General features: G+C 39.5%; 1 protein-coding gene and 1 long non-coding RNA gene across 4 annotated transcripts; one reads left to right on the forward strand and one right to left on the reverse strand.

Moving 5' to 3' along the window:
* Positions 1-1770: 1770 nt before the first annotated feature.
* Drat (Death resistor Adh domain containing target) lies at positions 1771-18255 on the reverse strand. 3 transcript variants are annotated; one of them, XM_076389892.1, is made up of 3 exons: positions 18119-18255; positions 3362-4087; positions 1771-2485 (listed from the first exon to the last, which is right to left on the reverse strand). In XM_076389892.1, the coding sequence occupies exons 2-3, from the start codon at positions 4075-4077 to the stop codon at positions 2050-2052; spliced, it is 1152 nt and encodes a 383-aa protein (XP_076246007.1). In that variant the 5' UTR covers positions 4078-4087; positions 18119-18255; the 3' UTR covers positions 1771-2049. The 3 variants fall into 3 exon arrangements, with proteins under 3 accessions (XP_076246007.1, XP_076246004.1, XP_076246005.1); XM_076389889.1 differs by lacking the exon at positions 18119-18255 and adding an exon at positions 4723-5057; XM_076389890.1 differs by lacking the exon at positions 18119-18255 and adding an exon at positions 4723-5055 and having other exon boundaries at positions 1771-2467.
* Positions 7881-8728, forward strand: LOC143185769 (uncharacterized). The gene is made up of 2 exons (XR_013002956.1): positions 7881-8430; positions 8504-8728. It is a non-coding gene; the product is annotated as an uncharacterized LOC143185769 (long non-coding RNA).
* Positions 18256-18369: the final 114 nt, after the last annotated feature.

Genomic DNA, 18369 nt, shown 5'->3' on the forward strand with positions numbered 1-18369 from the left:
TGTCATACATTACTTAGGGGAGATTAATTACAGCGACCGTAGTTTAAAGTCTGCTTTAATTAAGCTCGTGCACTGGAAAAGCCCTAGCATATCATGATATTTCAACAAGCGACATTTGTATGTGAATTGCCGCGCTCGCCTCGCCAATTAACCCACTTTCGATTTGTCGACAGTTTTTATCGATTTAACCAATTAGCCATTTGACTTCGTACACGTGAGTGGAAACTTTGCGTTAAGATCGATAAGATACAAAAAAGAATTATCTAAGGTAAAACCGAAGGATAATATGAAGGAACACAGAATATTTCTATTTTAATAAAAAAACGCATGTCTTTATTACCATAATATAATACAATGTACTGTCACGGTTAACAGTCGATACAATGCAACGTGGTGACGTCTATCTACACAGCTAAATTATCGCCTAACATTATTCGAAAAACGAAGAAAACAAGAGAAAAGAAGGAGTTAGTCTTAAATAAGGGAGACAGTCTTTCAAGGTACAACGACAACGACTTAATACATAACTGCGATCAGACGCGATTAGATTGCTCGCGATTGTACGAAGCGTACAATACAGGAACGATCCAGTAAACTTATTCTAACTTGCGCGCTACGTGAAAAAGGAATACTGATACGCATCTAAAACGATAATTCACGAAATGCCCCCGCAGCGAAAATTAATTCTCCCGCTCGTGTCGATTATGCGGTGATCGTGCCTTATGAATATTAAATTACGCGTAAACGTAAATCAGACTGACGATACTACCTCGAGCAATTATAAAGCAGCGTTACGTTTGCCTCATTAGTTTTCTGAAACCGCTGGCAGATATGATAACATCGTACACCCGACAAATTGGAGAAAGTTTGTTCCTCTTTTCCCCCGACTTAAATACGATCCCGAATATACTTTGAATATGCGTTCGAAATACATTCCCAATACGGTTCACGCCACTGGAGTACTTTCATTAAAATTGTTCAAGAAACACTCGATCCCTGTGTCTCGGTTTACAAACTTTAAACTATGGTAGTAATTACAATTCAATTGACATTAAATATTTCACGATTACATTGATCATTTTCTTCTGGTATATCGAACTTGTATTCCCTTTGAAATCTACCACGACAGGTTTAACTTGTTCTTATTGAACAGATTGATGACTCTCCTTCAAAGATCGGATAAGTGACGCGAGAAGCACCTGAAAATCGACAGATCTCACAGGTGGTAGCTTCGGTTTTCGGCGGGAAAGTGGTCTAACTGCTTCGTCTCATGAAAGTAAAAAAGAAATTCGTCATCCGACCAAAGAAGTTCGAGCATCGAGTTAGCTATTTCTCTGTTATGAAGGACAGTTTTCACCAAAAAAAAATTCCAATAAAAATTGCTCAATTTCAGATAATTGAGTCATCACAAAGTGAAAGCAATCCGTGACAATAGCGAAAGAACCGTGAATAGTTAAATCTGGCGCGTGACCGCTACATCGAGTTCAACGCGAGCTTTCTCTACGATATTCTCGAGGTTTATGTGACATCATCATTTTCTTATACCCCTTACTACGCTACACGATAATACGATCTCACAGAATCGTGGGAAACGCGTCGCTGTGACACGGAAACCCTTTAATTCTCGCGAACACTCCAACGAAAAGATTACAGGAGTATGTGCTCTTATCGATAACGTACAGAAACAGCGCAATCTCTAACCCATCCAAAGAAACCACCGTACATATACACCATCGATAGATAACCCATCGATACACACGTCCATCGTCCTCTAGCGTCGAAACGCCTCAGCAAGACGATCCGTGAGAACTATCGATGTTGCTCTTCGTGCAGAAATGAAATTCAACGAGACGACCCTTTCGTCTCGCCCGCGAAATCTCGAATCTCTTCGGTCCCGAATATTCCTGAATATTCAGCCGCGTTGGACCACAACATCTAGGTAACCGCAAGTAATCCGGCCCAAGTCTTTCAATCTGCTCTTCGATCGCTCTCGAGCTCTCCTGTTGTGCCGATCCGCGCAGCACGCAAACTTCCACTCAGGAAAATCCCTTAATCCGCAGGGTAGAAGCGTAGGATCGCGCGCCCTTGGATCTCCGAGTGGCAGAGCTTGTGCACCACGTCGAGGACCTCTTCTGCAGGGTACACAGTGTGAGGTGGTGGTTCGATCTCGCCAGATGCCACCAGCTGGACCAGCTCCCGAAGCTGCTCCAAGGTTCCTGGCTCCACTGGTTTGATGCTCTGCTGCCATTCCTCTGCGCGTCTGCTGAACTTTGGTAGCAGACGGTCGGCGACTTCCTTGATGACGAAGACCACACCTCCTTTGCTGAGGCACTGCATGCTTCGGTGAAGACTGCGCGAAGTTGTGCCGAAATCGATCACCACGTCCACGTGGCCTCGACAGGCGTCCATCGTGCGCTCGATCAGCTGCTTCTCGTACAGGTCCTCGTTCCACTGCACCACGTTCACTCTGTATTGGCAAAGGAGACTGTTGGTGAATAAATCGAATGGCCTGCTGGGTGGTCGCAGATGGACTCGGAATTCTGTGCTAGCTAGACTGTGACTAAGGGAAGCGTGAGGTTTTGTTTGGGGCGGTTGAAGCTTGTGTACACTGTGCAGTGGCAAAGCTACATCTTTTATGTAAGTACATATGCTAAGTGCATTATTATTGTCACCCTGAGCTATTTTATTTAAAATGAGGAATGAATCTTGCAAGATTCTATGTAAACAATTTTAATATATGTAGATACAAGTAAAACTGTGAAAGAATCAAAGTACGAAAAAAAGCTTTGTATGTATCTATATTTGTAACGTTGAAATTATATCCATGTATTGAGTACTTTGCTTTTATACCACGAGTAATACCAACTGAGCGACAGTAATAATTACCAGTCAAATTAATCAATTTTAACTGGTGCTTGCAAAGTGCTCCAAGCTGAACGTGCAATCACAACTTCATATTGATAAAACTAATTCCATCCACGATAAAAGTGAAAATAAAATGGTATGCAAACTTTAACACCTCTTCTTTTACTTGATAAAGCGATATTTAAGTTCGTAACGTCACGCGAATAGTGGGGACGCGGAAAAGATACAATTTATGTAACGCTTATCAAGTTGTGTCAAGTATTAATAGTTATCGAAGCCATTTATCATTGATACAAAAATAGACCGACTCATTCGAGCAACGAAAATAATTCGATAAAGCAGACCCGACGAGCATCGACCTTATTGGGGTCAGAGATCAACATGCATCACTAACTAGTAATCTACGAAAAATGACACAGCTCTAAAAGGACTAACATATCTCAAACTCTAAACCTACACAACACCAATACAACACTAAATCGCTAAAACAACTCACCGTTGGAATTCCTGGGCCAACGTCAATCCATCATCCTTCAACGAGGCAATGGTAATAGTAACTCGGTCCTTCATGTTACTGAAGTGGTACGCTGCGATTCTAAGAGCCCAAAGAGCCAGACCTCCAGTGCCAACGATCAGAATCTTGCACACGCTGTTCTCGCCCCTTTGCTTGAGCAGCTGCTGGACGTGTTCGTGGGCAGCGAAGACTGTGTTCATGGCGAGCAGTGCCCCAGCAGGCAGCATCGCCGCTACGCTGAGGCTCACGTTGTCTGGGATCTTGATGAGGTACTTGAGGTCATGAACCACCAGGTACTCGACGTATCCATTCGGTATGCCCTCGTAAGGGTACAAGATCACACGGTCCCCGACTTTGTACTCGCAATCTTCGGGCACGTTGGCGCCCAGGGACTCGATTACGCCCGCGACCTCGTAACCAGGGAACAAGGCAGCGTCCCTGACCCCATGGTGGGGCAGGGTTACTGGAAAGTCGCCTTCCATCGAAACCTCTGTGGCTAGGCTGTTTCCACTGGAGACAGAGGTCAGGCTGGATAAACTTGGGGAACGGCGGGGATGGTAACATGCACCAGCGCACATCACTCGAATACGGGCCCCGTTCGCTGGGACTTCCGGAACAGGCACGTCGAAACTGAACACCCATTCACGGCCCATTACGTTCGGGCTCTCGATCGACACCTGCTTGCACAGCTTGTTCATCTTCTTTTCCCTGCAACAAGAAGAAAGGGCTGTTAAAATTTTGATCGGGAAGCTTTAAAGTATTCGGTTTTGAGGTGAATAGCTTCGTTGGTGTTTTAATTTTAGTACTAGAATCACTGAGATTGAATTTTATTTTTAACATTACGAATTTTTGAGATTCGTGAGAATATTTGTGAGAATATTTATACATTACACATAAATAACAGAAGTGATAATATAGTTTATGTAATTTATAGTCGAAACAAAACAAGGGTGGTAAAACAATCTGCCGTATTTCCAATAGTACTATATTCTTAAAATGTTTTCGCAAATAAAAACAGAAATAAAAACTCTCTTTACTTCTTTCTAAACATCTGCGACAGGAAATGAAATTCACAAAGCAATAGCTAAATCTCGAGCTCATACTATATTTCTAAAGCCTCAAGCACAACGAACAGACTGCCATTAACTCGAGTTCTCGAGTGTATCCATTACGAGTCGTTCCGTGGGGCAGTCAGCTGTTGCTCCTTTCTTGCGCGCCTGTTCCAGAGACGTTTCTCCAACCGAAATAGCCGAAGCAATTTTACGGTTTTATACTTATCTCGCAACTCTCTGCCACGATCGCAATTAAAACGGTAAAAAAAGGAAATATTAACACATGCGTACCCGCTACAAGGTGTGCAAGGTTTGTGACTGATGGGTGTCACGGGCTCAAGCTCCACAGGCATCTTGAATATTTAAATCCCTCTTCGCGTCAAATTAGAAATTGCTCTTCTATCGATCAACCCTCCTCTCTTCTATTTAAAACTTCACAGAATCGATAAACCCTCTCGACTAACGCGTTACTCAACGTTCGACACGACTCTAAGGTGCTTCTTCAGCCGTGGTACACGTTCTAGTCAATGTTAATCGAAGAAAAAAAATTCAAATGTAAAATAACAAAGAAGATATTCGCTCGAAACACACAAAGCTTCTCGACGCTCGCGCGAGACGCACTGCTCGACGCAACGATGCTCCTTCACTTTTATAGCGCCGCGAGCTTTCCCAGTGAGGCTGCGTTAGTCATGGTAGTAGGAAAGGGGCCCTGGTAGAGGGGTGGAAGAAACGGAACGTGAGCAGGTACGAGCATTCACGAACCACGTGCAACCTCTGTTTTTCTCGTGTAGCTACGCCCGCACATTCGTCCACTGCGTCGTGATACACGCATGAATGGGGCACAGATACGACGTGTTTTTCTTTTTTTTCGTTCCGTCGACGATCTGGAGGCTCAGCGGGGAAGGGTATTTTTAAAATTGTGCGTTCTTTGGATACGGTTTTCTCCGTGCCCCGAAAAGACGACACAAGCCTTGAGTAAACTACAGTCAGCCTCGAAAGTTCTACATGTGCTGTGTGAATTTAATATCCTACAAAATATGAAAGTGTTTTCTGTAATACTGTGTTTTAAATTTGAGGATAATTTTTTGTAAACTGTTTTAACATAATATAGATATATTTAGAAAAATGTTTTTAATTTCTGTAGATTACCATTTTTTAAACTTTGATACATTTTTAAAATAAAATATTACAAAGTGTATACAGTGCATGTGCGATCTTTGGTATTTGTGGGTTGTGTGGTGTGTTAATTGCATTTTAACGAGAATTATTATCTTATCAGGAATTTTATAGGAAATTTAATCGATAGGTATTGAATAAGGTGAATGATGTTTTGTTATTGTAACTTATGAGTAGCTTGTAATAACTAGAAGGTATCAAGAATATTTTCTGTAATGTTTCTTTGATTTTTCTACTGTTCAATGTTTAGAGGTCGTACGATATGAAGTCATACTTTGTTTGTCATCATGCAGGGGTTGCACCTTGATCTTTGAAAAATGATTGTACGCCCGACTCAACACAACTCGTGTTTTTCTATCGCGACCTCATACTGAAAATGTAAAAATACATTCTGCAGAGACATAATAATTTTGCGTATATGTATGCAAATCACAGAAAATCTATAAGTAACATCGAGTTATTATTATTATCAACGTTCTAAGAAAAGCTTTGAATATACATGATATTTAATTAAACGTTTAGAACCCACTCGACTTTAAAAGCATAACTGTGTGAACAGAAAATCAATATTCTGTAATTGTTTGCATATTTTTATCTTTTTAAAAATACCGTCTGTCTACCTAGGATAAAACTAGTCAAAAGATTACTTACTCAAACGAGATATGTAATCAGTATTTGAAAAGTTTTTTATAATTACAGATATTTCTGCCCTCTGAAAAATTGATTGCAATTTTCTTGGATACATAACATAGAAATTCTATAAATTTTTTTTAGTTTCTTTAGTGATGGTTGATATAGTTCATGGTTTCTATTACAATAGTCCACAGAAATGTATAGAAAACGTATACAATGTCTCTCCAAAGCATCCTATTGAAAAAGTATTTCACTTAACAAACAAAAATATGGGGACAAGTCAATTAAAAAATTTTTGTAATTATCCTCGTTCAATGATTCAATTACTCGCAACAGAGCAGAAAAAAATAATACTAAGCGTTATCAACATTGTGCAGATGTGTCATCCACCACGTACGATGCATGCACTTACATGCATAGGGATGCACTCCGCATTATTTTGACGCGAATGTGCATACTCGCACGTCGAATTGTTTACTACTGACCAAATGATGACATCACTCTTATCAATGCACAACTGACCCTTCGACGTTCGCCTCGCCTATATCGTCCGAACAAATTGTTGTTTAATAATTCAGATAAGACGCGTTAACGCCACCAACTCGAGGCTTACACGTAGTCACCATATATTCCCTACTTCAAATTGCAAATGCGATGACCAACTGAACGTTGCCATCGGTTCGTAATATTCGCGACAAACTAAATAACTGGCACGCTCGTTGCACGTGCGTCGCGATGAAAACATGTTTACCGGCTAGAACGAGTGACAATTAGAAATAATAGAAAAATTAATAAGGCTGCACGCGATCGGAGGTATATAGATTGATGCAGTTTACTTGCGACCGACGTCCCTGACACGAAACTGAGAACATCAGCGCTGGCGATTTTAATAGTCAATTGCTATCGTTCAGAGATCATCGTAATCTGGGTTATAGGTTCGTTGAGAAAGAAATTACTTGAGTCAGTTCGTAGATGTGGAAGAATTATACAGGGTGTTTGAGAACAGGTGTCAGGAAATTTAGAGGTGATTCTGTGTGATAAAATAGAACGAAAAATAAGGGTGACAAAATTGTGTTTGAGATTTCGTTTCAGAGTTATTAATTGTTGAGAGAATGTATAAGATATGAGGGAAATGTGTCTGACTGGGGAGTTGTTCTACTGTCGATGTACATTAGATCAGGTATAGCGATATCAGTGGAATAAGTCCTGAGTCAGACACAGAAAAGTCAGTAGAATATACCTAGAGTCAGACATAAACAAATATCAGTAGAATGAGCCTCAAGTCAGACACATTTCACGCGAATTTTAAGCTTTTCTGACAGCCCTTAAAATTTCTGACACCTGTTGTTAAACACCCTGTATTTCATCTAATTCTTCTTTGGAATTTATTCGAGGCTCCAATTTTATAATAAAGTGACCATATTCATTTCTCACTAAATTTATCCTTCACTCTTCCACTCAGTGCCCATTATGAATGACTGTATCCACTTGGGCTCACGAGCACATTGATCGACATTTTCCAAAGTACCAGAAACTTGGGAAATAACGCGAACGTCAGTGATATAACTTAACAGCAACGTCTTTTCAGAGTATTTACTACGTTTCGATGACCATTATCGCGAGAAGAGTGATAAGGATAATGAAACCGTGGTTCCAATTAATCATAATACTTCGAGTAACTTATAATCACTTTGGCGTGAGGTTAATTGAAAGGTTAACGAAGAGGAGCGCGTTAAACCGTTTACAGGAAATCATTGGCCACTGGGATCAGTCTGCTGACTATCGTTAAACAAACCACGAGCGGTGGTCATTTAAAAGTCATATAATCATATAAAACGATAACGTCAACGCCTACGTTCTTCCCTGTTGCCTAACTAATTCGATCGATTAGCATTCATCATGAGTAGTCGCCGCGTAAACGGTAGCTGACTGCACGCTGGCTTGTCTATACGTAGAACATTTACAATCACGTTGAACGCGCGGAAAGGATGGTCACAGACAGTTTGTCTAGATCCCGGAAACGCTTGCTTGGAGGCGATACCGAAATGGCGTCTAACAAGACTGGGACGATGGCAGGTGCTTGGAAATTATTTCGAGTCCGACCTGGAAACGTCCTTGACCACTTGCGTGCAGTAGACAAAGATTCATTTGTTGCAGACATGTACAATATTGTTGGGACGAGTTGAGAAGGTATTTCCAGTTGGAAGCTTGATTCTGAGGGAACTTTTTTTTTAATTTTTTCAGAGGTTTTTATTATTTTTAGGATCTTCTTTTTTATTTAGGGCTAGTATGACTTGGTACAATGACAGTAATGCATTTATGAAGAATGCACTTCAGCTTCCTTGGAAAAATAATCAGACCTGATGAAGCAAAGCTGGGTATTCATTGATTTCAATACAGTGGTCTATTGAATACCCACGTTATCACGGGAAATGGAGCTACTTTTGGGCTTACTATATATTGTCAGTTTGCAAGAAAGATGAGACGAGTCGTGAGCTGAGTTTTTTTTCTTATTACAAAAACAAAAGAATGATTAGCTGTTTCATAATGTTGCCCTTGGATCCAAGGAAGAATGAAGTATTCTATACGACTCATAGTGTCTAAGGAAATCTTTGTCACTCGAGAGTAGGAAAAGCGTACCGTTATTTCAATCTTCTCCGATATTTCACTCTCATGTCACTTGTTTATTGATATTTAGAAAAACAAAGGAAAAGTATCTACTGTTTTCCACTTTCCTAGTTTCCTCCAACTTTAAATCACTACATTCCTTGGCATGTTCATTATCTTTTGACTGTGCCGCTTAAACCTCAGTTACATAATACGTTATAAATAGTTTGTTTAGTGAATGAGTAATAAAACAGTTCAACAGTTCAGGTAGTTGATATGACTCTAAGGTCTGTAAATTCTTCGATAAATAAATGGAACTAGAGCGATAAGTTTTTGCATTAGTCATCTAAAACAAATAATTACTCGACTCATAACAATTGGAAACAATTTTCACCTCGCATAGTAATAATAATTATTGCATATTCGATACAAAAATTGACATTTTATCCATTTAAGCGATTAGCTGTTAATCAAAATATAACTTTAACAATCTAGAATTAAAGACCGCCTTCAAGAAGAGGATTAAACCTTAAAAGTTACACAAATTTAGCTTCGTTTCGAATGATGATCTCTCACCACAGAAGTGTTTTATCAGCAATTGAAAAAGATTCGATCGACGATATAGATAACGTGTAACTTTCTTTCCCATATCAGAAGACCAGCAAGAAGTGACCAACGTCATACTAAAAACTTCCTGTATGGCCTTGTATCGTTACGATTAAAATCAGTCTCATCCATCTTTCACCGTTAGAGTTGACGACACGTGAGGTGTCCACGGAAAGGGAACCACGAGGAAACTTGTGCAACGATTATGAACATTTTTGCTGTGCAATGTGTCATTTTATGCAATCACGTTCTCAATACGTGATCACTTTAGCGGGAAACGTTTCTACATTCGAAGGATCCATTTGTAAAATTTTCTTGAAAGCTAATGTCCTATGATTACATACGAATGAGACTACTTTGTGGGTACTTGAACAATTTTACTACTTATCAATTTTTAATGTTTTTATGCGTAAAGTGGCGCAAAATGAGAATCGACCCGCAACAAAAGCGCGAAACCTCGATAATTATAAACGAACGAATAAGCGATCAGATCTCATCTCGACGCGTTTTCAAAGAACAAAGAGGCTCCAACTGAGCGTTCGTTGCTGGTCGAAACAAAGGAATTTTCTCTGACACGACTTGCATCGCAAAGCACGAAAGCTTTCCTGCCGACATATCATAAACAATTTTAATCTACGATTATCGACGATCGTGAAAAATGTCAAAAGCTTTGAACACGCACTGTTTACCACGGTATCTTGGATCGATTTAGTTTCCTACTTTACGATGTTTTTCTATCGCTAGTTTTATCATTGAAAACATGTTTACATCGGCCTATTTCATAATTCGAGAGAAAAATTATTTTTGAAGCTCACCTGGCGTATTTGCGCGACTCTATGGATCAAAGTTCGAAAGATCATTCTTTGTAAGAATTATATGCTAACACTGTATCGTACAGACAGTAAACTCGTTGAATTGTACGAGATTCGTTAGTAAAATTAATAAGCTAAATTGATTTCCAATTTAGGTTTGAGACTTCTTAAAAATTTTTGGTTACGCCTTTAGTACAGCAATATCATAAATATTTCGAAGATTATGTGCGCCTGGATGTCTTCTAAATGTTTTGGTTCTCGGGGTAAACACTCGTAAATCAATTACGCGCAAGAAAACAAAGCGCAACAGCTCATCCTGTGCTGCTATCAAAAGATACATTTTTATATTATATTCTTATTATCACATAGGAAATAAAATGTATGAAATCAGATAAAATAATCTCTCTACAGAAAATAACACGATGTATTTTCGTCCATTGTTTACAGTGCAATTATTTACGGAATGAATTGAAAATAAGCGAGATCGGAGCTCTTTTGGCTTCCCAATAATAAATATTCGCTCCCCGAAATTTCCAGATCGCGCGAATTTCAAACGTCGCAAATGCGCCACTTTATGCTTTGAAGTTTGAGCTCTCGATTTTTCCTCATTACACAGAAGCTCTCCTGTTGTCTTTGTTCTTTTTCCTGCCCATTAATTTCCGCTCTTCGCCTTCAAACGCAGCGTAATAATGTCTGATATCACAATCATTAAAAAGAAATTAGAGAATCGAAAATAATTGCCGCGTTACTACTCCGCCTCTTATTTGCGCAGTTCTCAGCGACGCAGTCTACGAAACGACTGTTTATGATTGATTGTTCTCAAGTGCCCTCACAAATCTAAATCTATGTTTTTCGATCATCATTATCGCGATAATATACTCAAAGACTCCGATACAATTTCAAATTCCTCGATTTTAATTACTGTTTACTTCGGTACAAACCTCATTAACAGAGATATAACAAACATTTCCAAGCAAACGAGAAACTGATAAAAGTTACATCAAGCTCTACCAGCTTTATCACTTCAATTTTAAAGAGGATAATAAATATTACTCTTCAAAATATTCCTAGTGCTTACTAATATACAATTTCAATACTCGTGTACCATACTATCGTCCAAAGTGTCACATCTTCGCTAATATTTATAGAGCCAACTGTACACACACAGGGTTGTCTAACAAAAACAGATATGTCCAACTTTGTCTCCCTAAAATCGTATCATTCTTCAAAGAGAATCCATCGATTATCCTCATTTTCATCGAGCATTTTCTCCGCGGGAAAAGAGGGAAACAGGGCTTTTCACCGAGAAACCGATGTACTACATAAATAGCGAGGTGCGCGAGTGGTGTGACTGCATCGATGGTAAGACAGAAAGAGGGGGAAGTCGGTCGATGCCGTGGAACCGTGGCACGCTGGAATCACGTGCACATCAGCAGGCATCCGCGTGTTCGGGGCCGACCCGCTCCGCTCGGCGCTCTCTCACCGCTTCTGAGTACAATGCCCGTCGTGTTTCGGGCCATTTTTACCCCCTTCACAGACACACTCTGCGCATTAGAAAATTTCATCGGTCGTATCCACGTTTCCTGTGAAGGCTACTTCAAATCTCTTGGGAAACTGGTCAAAATTGTTTAAAAGGGTAGCTCAGATTCTTCGCCCTTAACTGTGCCAGAGTAATTATGAAAGAGATCTAAATTAGAAATTTAAAAGAATTTAATGTACGACTTATTTTGTAATTTGAATCAATGCAATATGGAATGAGCGATGAACTCAATTTTTTCGAATTTTTTACTTACATCAGTTACTCTGTAATTGAAAGCTAGATAATTCAAGTCCATTTTTCTCAATATTGTATTCCCTGTGACGTAGTACTGCTTGTGTTTTGGAGTCTCAAATTAATAGGAGTTTATTTACAGTAGGTAATGAATAAAGAAGACTAATGGTATATAGACACAGACTATTTTAAGACTCGACTGAGAAGACTGTAGCTCAAAGCTAGACTAACCCAAATCCATTTTATTCAAAATTAAATTTTCTACAGTTTCTACATTTTATTAGAAGGACAGAAATTCAGTTAAGTTATCTGGAAAATAACGACAAAGGACTTGGATCACGTTGACTCTCAGGTATAGAAGTAACGAAAAAGAATTGGGATCACTTTGACTATCCAATTAGTAGAAAAATACTCTGTTTCTGGAAACTAATATGATCTCAGAGTCTCTCAAATTTTCATTAAAGCACTCTACTATCGAATGTTCATAAAATTAATATAATACTAATGGGATCTTGTTCCATTGAAAATCCTTCAAAAATACCCTCAAAACGTCCAAACGCTCCAAAATGTTTGCGAAACGTTTCCCAAGAAAAGCTTCGGGGCTTATCTTTCTGTACATCGTAGAACGCGAAGGAGAAGCAAGTAAATAAGCGATACAGTAAATGAATAAATGCATCATCTTCGAACGCCTGCTGACGTTTTTAGATATTCCTGGTGGTTCGAGAAACTTTTCAGGAAAGAAGCGAAGAAGTTGATAATTGTTATCGGTAGCTGTGAATAATCATTGATTCATAGAACACTTGAGACAATTCTCGTTGCGACGTTCGCGTGGATCGTGTTATCATACCGACCTTGCACAATAATTACAGCGTGAGAAAATCGAGGAGTCCATCAGTGTAATTAGAAGATATGTCGATATGCTGATAATCTTGGCATTAGAAGAGGATCTGATTCAGCGATAATATCGTCATCGGATTCCATAAAAGGCGTTGCACGAGCCATGATTTGGCGATGATGGTCTATCGTGCGATATGAAACCTTCCGTTATGGTATCTCTGCTCGAAAACTGTTGAGCAGCTCTCAGCGTCGCGAAAATCGCGCGCTAGGAATCCAGAACGATTCCAATGAAGTGCATCGGTGGAAAATTTTTCAGTTGCCATTTGTAACGTGCCAAGGATTACTTCGTTGCATAATAGGAGACACTTGGGAGCTTGATTCATACAGAGTGTTTCAAAATGTGAGAATGCACAATGTTTCTTTGATATAGGCTCACTATTCACTAATGAGTTTATAAAGTAATATACGCTTGTGTTAGAAATTTGTATTCATGATACACCATTTTTGTCTTATCTAAAATTATGGGCGGTAGTGCATGTAAATTGAACGCTTTCACTGTAAACAATTTCAAATTATAGGGAATATAACAAAGAGTTGATAACGAGGAAGTACTGTGAATAAAGTTAAAAAAGAATCGATGGCATACAAGTAATAAAAAAAATTCGTGGAAACAATTGTCTCGTTCGATTTATAGTCCATAAGGTCATACGAGTGTAAAGTATTGATAATACACAGCTGCATCGTATCAGTACTAGCTCATTGTCAGTTAGTAAACATAGTTATTAACATGTAAATCTATCTGTAACTCGAAATCAAGGACAAGTGGAGCAAATATACGACCTTTCCGTCATTTCTGTGCCTCTAATTAACGTTTTAAAGTTTTTAGAAGACCTGTATCAAAATATAGCTTTCAGGAATTTTTAAACGATGGAAATCCTTAGTGTAAAAATTGTATGGAAATATTCTGCAGTGACGTATAAACGAGCAGTGATTGAAGTTACAGCTACAGTTCCATTTCTCTTTAAAAGTGAAATATTGAGAGACAGGGCTATAGCAAGTTCTATATAAAGGCGTTAAAGGGGATTATGTGCATCTCTGATGCGTAGGCGATGCATCGGTAGCATGCACGGCGTCAGCTGCAGGCAAGGTGAAACAAATTGCACGTTTATCCTCGCGCGAGTCTCCAAAAGGCAGCATTCATTTTGCGGACGTTTTCACAGATCCTCCTTCCGAAGAAAGCTGGAACAGCGCAATAGGCAGCGAAACGCATCCTCAGTGCCTTCACTTTAATAGCAAACGAACCATATTTCACTTTCAATTGTCCAAGGCCTCGCGTAGTGCGCGTTTACTTGCCACAAAGTGACGTAATTTTTTCAATTGGAGATTCTTCTGCATTCTTTATTAGCCGATTGTTGAAGAAAAGTTCAAGATGTTAACAGGCTTGTTGCTACAGCTATCCAAGAATTTTTCTTGAATTAGGTATTTTTCTGAAGCACTGCTATTTTAAGCATACGAATATGTTAATTTTGTAAATAATTCCAGTGTTAAAAAGTTTAATTCCCCTTACATAACTTCAAAAAAAATTCAGTCACTTCTGCGATCACTATTTCTTTCCTATTTGAATAACAAATATATTCAACTCTGTGTTATTCACGTGTGTTCATAAACAATTGTTTGAGGAATGGTTTGCCTATGCGTCTGAGAAAAATTATGCAACTTTGAAGTCTTTCAGGGACCAGAAAAAACAACAAGGCGAGCACCAAGATATAATCCAAGGTCAATGTCAATCTCACTTCGCGAGGCTTAATTATACAGAGGAACTGAAATGATGGGATTCAATATTATTGCTACCCAAACAGGAACCAGTAGCGACAATCATTTAGGTCAAAGATGGCGTTCAGTGATATCAGTAGAGGCGTCCTCGTTTAACACGCATCATTTTCTATCGCTTGGACGTGTGTCAATGTAGTAATGAAAATTGAGTTGTTTATGTGAAAGTAATTGAATCGATGTGTTAATTTAAGTGGAGTGAATTTTAAATGAGTTATATTTAATGACAATGTACCATCGCTCAAGAAATTCAATTTTTACCTCAAGAATACTTTTAATTAATAGCTTCCATGAAGGATGATGAAGATATGTGGGTCAATGAGCAACGTTGTCATTGAGTCGGTCTACTCTAGGAAGTAGGAGGCTACTCTAAGGAGGTGTCCATAATTTGCTGACAGAACATTTCGGAATGGCGGATGGGCGAGGTGGAAATGGAGTCATGGTATAAATTTAATCGTTTGTTTGCGATTACGCAAACCAAACAGTCGTTTTACTTTTCAGAGCAACAACTTGTTAGAGAATCCCGAGGTTCATAGAACCAGTTTGGCTAGTTTCCACACAATGGCGTTCAACCCATTCTCGTGGTCATCTCTGTTTTAATGAACACAGAATTTTCCACTGCGTTACAAGATTCTTCGAGTCTGTTTGCTCGAAGCGACTATTCGAATTTCTTCGAATAGATATTCTTCAATGAAAGCTATTGAATTTGATTACTTAAATACTAACTCGTTTATAGAATAGCAAATTCAGAGAAGGATCGATGAGGACATCAATTGGCTGAATGAGAAAATTAGTTTACCGCCTACGAAAGTCGATCAACGATCTACGTGTCGCTTATTTAAACACTTGATGATTACTTGAGAAAAGTCAATTTGCAAATCAATGTTTACTTTTCATGCTTTCCGACTAACTTAGGGTGTTACTACTTCCCAGGGCGTGAACTGCATACATATGTATGTGAGCATGAAAATAGTAACTTTTTATCTGAATTATATGCGTGATCGTCATAAATAAATGTAACAAAAATCGTAGAAAATAGTGCTGCGCACGTTTTGCAGATATTCTCACCTAAATTTACATATCGAAAAATTAAACTCATACACCCTTCTAGTATTCATACAATCGAGAGTCTTTGATTTGGAAGTTGAATGAAATCATAGGAGTAAATAATGAATAATAAAGCCAATGAATTGTAGAACGTAAATCAGAACCTTTATCAACTGAAAATCACAGTTGCTCGTGGTTCGTCAACATTAAGTCAACGACCTACCGCAATACTAGAAAGTTGAGGTATCGATACACGTTCAAAAGCAATTAATGAGGAGGTAATGAACCGATTTAAAAGACGCTGCCCATGAACTTACATTACCATTTAAAATCGAATGCCCAGTCGTAAAAAAAATATCTTTGCGACCTTCTTTCTTCGAGATTTCTTCGAGAATTTTTTTCTGCAAGATCACCGATTTGGAAATTTTTCACGTGACTCCTTATTCTCATAGAAATTCTATCACGTGGAGTCTGTCAGATTCCAAGGCAATAGTTAAGGAGTAAACCAACGTCAACTTTTAAGGCTATCGCATTCTTACACACTCAGCTTGCGTAAAACTGCCAATTTTGATAAATGAAAACGTTTGACGAAGCGAAAGATGTCAATGTCATGTGCCCACATCGACACGTAATGACGCATATTGGACGATATCTGTAGGAGCTCCTGGGAACACGTGCAGCGCCTTCCCAGCGCGAAACAGATTCGTTAAGCTCTCTCAATTGAATGACGTCGTTGGTATCTAACAATTCGCGATTTTGCAATTCATCCACTGGCCGTCTACGAATCTTGTTAGTGTCAATTTCTAACTGGGTCTTCAATAATAAAACTATTAAAGCGTGGAACGAACAGTGAAGACGCAACTGATACATCATCGAATCGAACGAGAACTTCAACGCGAAAATGAAGTTCTGCTTTGAAAGAAGATATTCGAGTGACGCGTTTCAGCGGGGAAAATCGTGCTTTCGCTTTCGCAGAGGGAAATTCGTTGCGTCAATAATTTCTCTCGCCAGTTGCGTACTTCGTCGACTGCAGAGAAAATTAGCATCGAATCGAGACACGTAAAACATTATGGCAAGGTGTGGTCGCATTCGAGAAACAATAATTTTCTTCACACCGCGTCAGTGAGCTTTTTATACACCTCGAAAGAAGCAGAGATTCGCCCTGTTACAGCGCAAGCTCAGCATTTGTTTACACTGCCACAGGTCGATTCGGCGTCTGAAATCGCTCGTTCTTCGAAATATCTGCGACTACGAGGCAAAACGACGTGAGTCAGATTTTCAGAAAATCGAGTCTGTGACTTAGGTAACGTCTGCAAGGTGAAATTATCTTTGGACCAGTATTTACAGAGTTTCAGACAGTTTGAATTGATACTTGATGCTTTTTTAACGAGGATTCAATTTATATAGAATTTGTATCAGATGTAACTTCATAATACAGACTTAAAATTCAAAACTTTGAAACATCGATATCTCGAAAAACAGAAATATGTGACTCATGTCGTTTAGCCACACAGCCAAAGAAATATCGCGACCATTCGCAAGATCTCACATTTATTATCGCGTGCTTCGTAGCCTGGCAAACAGGTAGCAATAGGCCGTCACGCAACGCCTAACCGAGTCTCTGCGTCCGAATCAGCTGTTCGTGGGCGTCATGCAGGTGCTTTGTGCTGCAATGTGTTGACAGTGTCGGTTGCGCGTAGTAGAAGCATACAGATATCTATGATTGTAGGTGAGACACCTTTTGCAGAGTAGTTAAGTATCTAAACTAAGTAGCTGAGAATCAAATTAAATGGCACCTCAGCTAGACGAGACTTTGATGGAAAATCAGAATTACTTAGACCTCGAATTCGTATAACAGGGACTATGTAAAGTTAATCCAACATTGATCATAAAAGGATCGATGACACACCAGCATATGTAGCAGTTTAATAATTCTCTACAAATTCGAGCTGCACAGTTTGTGAAACGTAAGCGGAAATTTTCAGAACGCGGTTACCACCCGGAAGGCTAACCATAAAAGAAGCTATCGAAGCATTTTATTCTTAATCAGTTACTTCCTACTGGCTCCCCATAGAGTCTCGATTATGTTACTTTCAAATATCACAGATATTCAACGTCCCCGTCGTCTACATCCTCACATAAAAACGTAGCACTCTTTGGGGTAGCGTTAAGCTAAAATCACAGGTTTTAGTGATCACTAAATCACCGATCAGTGCTCGTGCACTTTCAGTAGAGCTTTCAGATACGTATTCAACATGATGCAATGCTTATGATTACCCTCCATTGGGGGACATCAATTGTGTCTCGTACTTAAACGCAGAATCCGTGAGCGAGGGTGGCAAAGGACGAATCAAGGTTGACTCCTCACCTTAACTAATTAACCCCTTTGACAGCGTCGTCGAGATGATCCTTGGCAACGTGATGGAGTGTGCACGGGCGTTCAAATCGAGACTCGTGGCTGAATGTTGGACGCGTGAACGCGAACGGTTACACGGCAAGCTTTCGTGGGATTCTGATGGATTCGCCGTGGAGGGCTGATTCGTGTCCAGCGAGGGCGCCTCAAGGGGAACCTAGCATCGCGCCGACTCCGAAAAGTCTGCAAATCCAGCGCTGGAACTA

This window comes from Calliopsis andreniformis, chromosome 12, assembly GCF_051401765.1.
Source record: "Calliopsis andreniformis isolate RMS-2024a chromosome 12, iyCalAndr_principal, whole genome shotgun sequence".
NCBI lineage: Eukaryota > Metazoa > Arthropoda > Insecta > Hymenoptera > Andrenidae > Calliopsis > Calliopsis andreniformis.

What these genes read in the sequence shown, in the direction of transcription:
- Drat (XM_076389889.1), bottom strand. Translation starts at nt 4,784, where the DNA reads ATGCCTGTGGAGCTTGAGCCCGTGACACCCATCAGTCACAAACCTTGC. An exon ending in CCTTGCACACCTTGTAGCGG is followed by an intron (nt 4,088 to 4,722) that starts GTACGCATGTGT and finishes TTCTTGTTGCAG; the next exon opens with GGAAAAGAAGATGAACAAGC. An exon ending in TTGGCCCAGGAATTCCAACG is followed by an intron (nt 2,486 to 3,361) that starts GTGAGTTGTTTT and finishes ATTCACCAACAG; the next exon opens with TCTCCTTTGCCAATACAGAG.